The sequence below is a fragment of the Colobus angolensis genome, unplaced genomic scaffold (assembly GCF_000951035.1).
Source record: "Colobus angolensis palliatus isolate OR3802 unplaced genomic scaffold, Cang.pa_1.0 Scaffold119, whole genome shotgun sequence".
Lineage (NCBI taxonomy): Eukaryota > Metazoa > Chordata > Mammalia > Primates > Cercopithecidae > Colobus > Colobus angolensis.
This window is the reverse complement of record NW_012113030.1, coordinates 7,399,529-7,402,139: the sequence shown is the minus strand read 5'-3', so window position 1 is coordinate 7,402,139 and position 2,611 is coordinate 7,399,529. Positions and strand designations below refer to the sequence as shown.

At 55.1% G+C, this 2,611-nt stretch overlaps 1 protein-coding gene across 2 annotated transcripts in view; it reads left to right on the top strand.

Moving 5' to 3' along the window:
• Positions 1–2,193, top strand: part of C5AR2 (complement component 5a receptor 2) — a 12,136-nt gene extending 9,943 nt beyond the window's left edge. The window contains exons 1-2 of one of the 2 annotated variants that reach the window (XM_011926522.1): positions 617–739; positions 912–2,193. In XM_011926522.1, coding sequence (XP_011781912.1) covers positions 927–1,940 — 1,014 coding nt within the window. In that variant the 5' untranslated portion in view covers positions 617–739; positions 912–926 and the 3' untranslated portion in view covers positions 1,941–2,193. Of the gene's footprint in view, positions 1–616; positions 740–911 lie in introns of those variants that run through there. The other variant, XM_011926514.1, reaches the window with a different exon arrangement.
• Positions 2,194–2,611: the final 418 nt, after the last annotated feature.

Here is a 2,611-nt window from a genome sequence, read left to right as displayed (position 1 = left end):
CTATACCCTGCACACAGGCTACCTGGGGATCTTGCCCGTCTCGGCCTCCCAAAGTGCTGGGATTACAGGCTTGAGCCACCGCGCCCGGCCTTTTTTTCTTTTTTGAGACAGAGTCTCACTCTGTCATCCTGGCTGGAGTCCAGGGGTACGATCAAGCTCACTCAATCTCCTGGGCTCAAGTGATTCTCCTACTTCAGCCTTTTCAGTAGCTGAGATTACAGGCACACATGACCATGCCTGGCTACGTTTTAAAAAGTTTTTGTAGACATGGGGTCTCCCGACGTTGCCCGGGCTGGTCTAGAATTCCTGACCTCGAGCAATCTTCCCACCTTGGCCTCTCAAATTGTTGAGATGACAGGCCTGAACCACTGTGCCCAGCCCCAATATTCCAATGTACTAGGGTTCTAGCATTGTAATATTCTAGAATTCCAAGATGCCACCAAGCTACTTCTAACAACACTAAGTTCTGGAATTCAATTTTTTTTTTTTTTGAGACGGAGTCTCACTCTGTCTCCCAGGCTAGAGTGAAGTGGTGTGATCTCAGCCCACTGCCACCTGCGTCTTCTGAGTTCAAGAAATTCTCAACCTTCCAAGTAGCTGGGATTACAGGCACACACCACCACACCCAGCTAATTTTTGTATTTTTAGTAGAGATGGCGTTTCGGCATGTTGGCCTGGTCTTGAACTCCTGGCCTCAAGTGATCTGCCCATCTCGGCCTCCCAAAGATTAAGATTACAGGTGTGAGCCACCACACTCAGCCTAGAATTCCAATATTCTAAAGCACCGAAGTTCTTATGATGCAGTATTCCAGTTTGCAAGGTGCTGGTGGGCCGGGCTGATGGACACCCTAGATCTCCAGCGCCGTGGAATTTTCTCCTCTGAGTTTTCATTGTCTTTCTTCCCTGCCCAGACACCAGGAGCCTGAATGGGGAACGATTCTATCAGCTACGAGTATGGGGATTACAGCGACCTCTTGGACCTCCCTGTGGACTGCCTGGATGGCGCCTGCCTGGCCATTGACCCGCTGCGCGTGGCCCCGCTCCCGCTGTATGCTGCCATCTTCCTGGTGGGGGTGCCGGGCAATGCCATGGTGGCCTGGGTGGCTGGGAAGGAGGCCCGCCGGAGGGTGGGTGCCACCTGGTTGCTCCACCTGGCCATGGCAGATTTGCTGTGCTGTTTGTCTCTGCCCATCCTGGCAGTGCCCATTGCCCATGGGGGCCACTGGCCATATGGGGAAGTGGGCTGTCGGGTGCTGCCCTCTGTCATCCTGCTGACCATGTATGCCAGTGTCCTGCTCCTGGCAGCTCTCAGTGCCGACCTCTGCTTTCTGGCTCTCGGGCCTGCCTGGTGGTTTAAGGTTCAGCGGGCGTGTGGGGTGCAGGTGGCCTGCGGGGCAGCCTGGATGCTGGCCCTGCTACTCACCGTGCCCTCTGCCATCTACCGCCGGCTGCACCAGGAGCACTTCCCCGCCCGGCTGCAGTGTGTGGTGGACTACGGTGGCTCCTCCAGCACCGAGAATGCAGTGACCGCCGTCCGGTTTCTTTTTGGCTTCCTGGGGCCCCTGGTGGTCGTGGCCAGCTGCCACGGCGCCCTCCTGTGCTGGGCAGCCCGACACCGCTGGCCGCTGGGCATGGCCATTGTGGTGGGGTTTTTTGTCTGCTGGACACCCTACCACCTGTTGGGGCTGGTGCTCACTGCGGCAGCCCCGAACTCCGCACTCCTGGCCAGGGCCCTGCGGGCTGAACCCCTCATCGTGGGCCTTGCCCTCGCTCATAGCTGCCTCAATCCCATGCTTTTCCTGTATTTTGGGAGGGCTCAACTCCGCCGATCACTGCCAGCTGCCTGTCACTGGGCCCTGAGGGAGTCCCAGGGCGGGGATGAAAGTGTGGACAGCAAGAAATCCACTATCCATGACCTGATCTCGGAGGTGGAGGTGTAGGCTGCAGAGACACTGTGGATGTGTATCTTCCTATCCCATTTCACAAGACTGGCTTCAGGCATAGCTGGATCCAGGAGCTCAATGATGTCTTCATTTGATTCCTTCCTTCATTCAACAGATACCCATTATGCACCTGCTATGTGCAAGGCCTTTTTAGGCACTGGAGATATAGTAGTGACCAAAACAGACACAAATCCTGCCCTCAGGGAGCTGATATTCTAGTGGAGGAAGACAGACTATAAACAAAGATATACAGGGCCATTTGCGGTGGCTCATGCCTGTAATCTCAGCGCTTTGGGAGGCTGAGGCAGGCGGATCACTTGAGGTCAGGAGTTCGAGACCAGCCTGGCCAACATGGCAAAAACCTGTCTCTACTAAAAAGTACAAAAATTAGCCAGGCGTGGTGGCAGGTACCTGCAATCCCAGCTACTTGGGAGGCTGAGGCAGGAGAATTGCTTGAACCCGGGAGGCGGAGGTTGCAGTGAGCCAAGATCATGCCACCATACTCCAGCCTGGGTGACAGAGTGAAACTATCTCAAAAAGGAAAAAATTATTGCTATGATAGATTATGTCGCTTCTCTGCTCTGCACCCTCCTGCAGCACCTGTCTCATTTGGAATAAATGATGATGTCCTTGCGTTGCCCACGTGGCCCTACATGCCATGGCCCCTG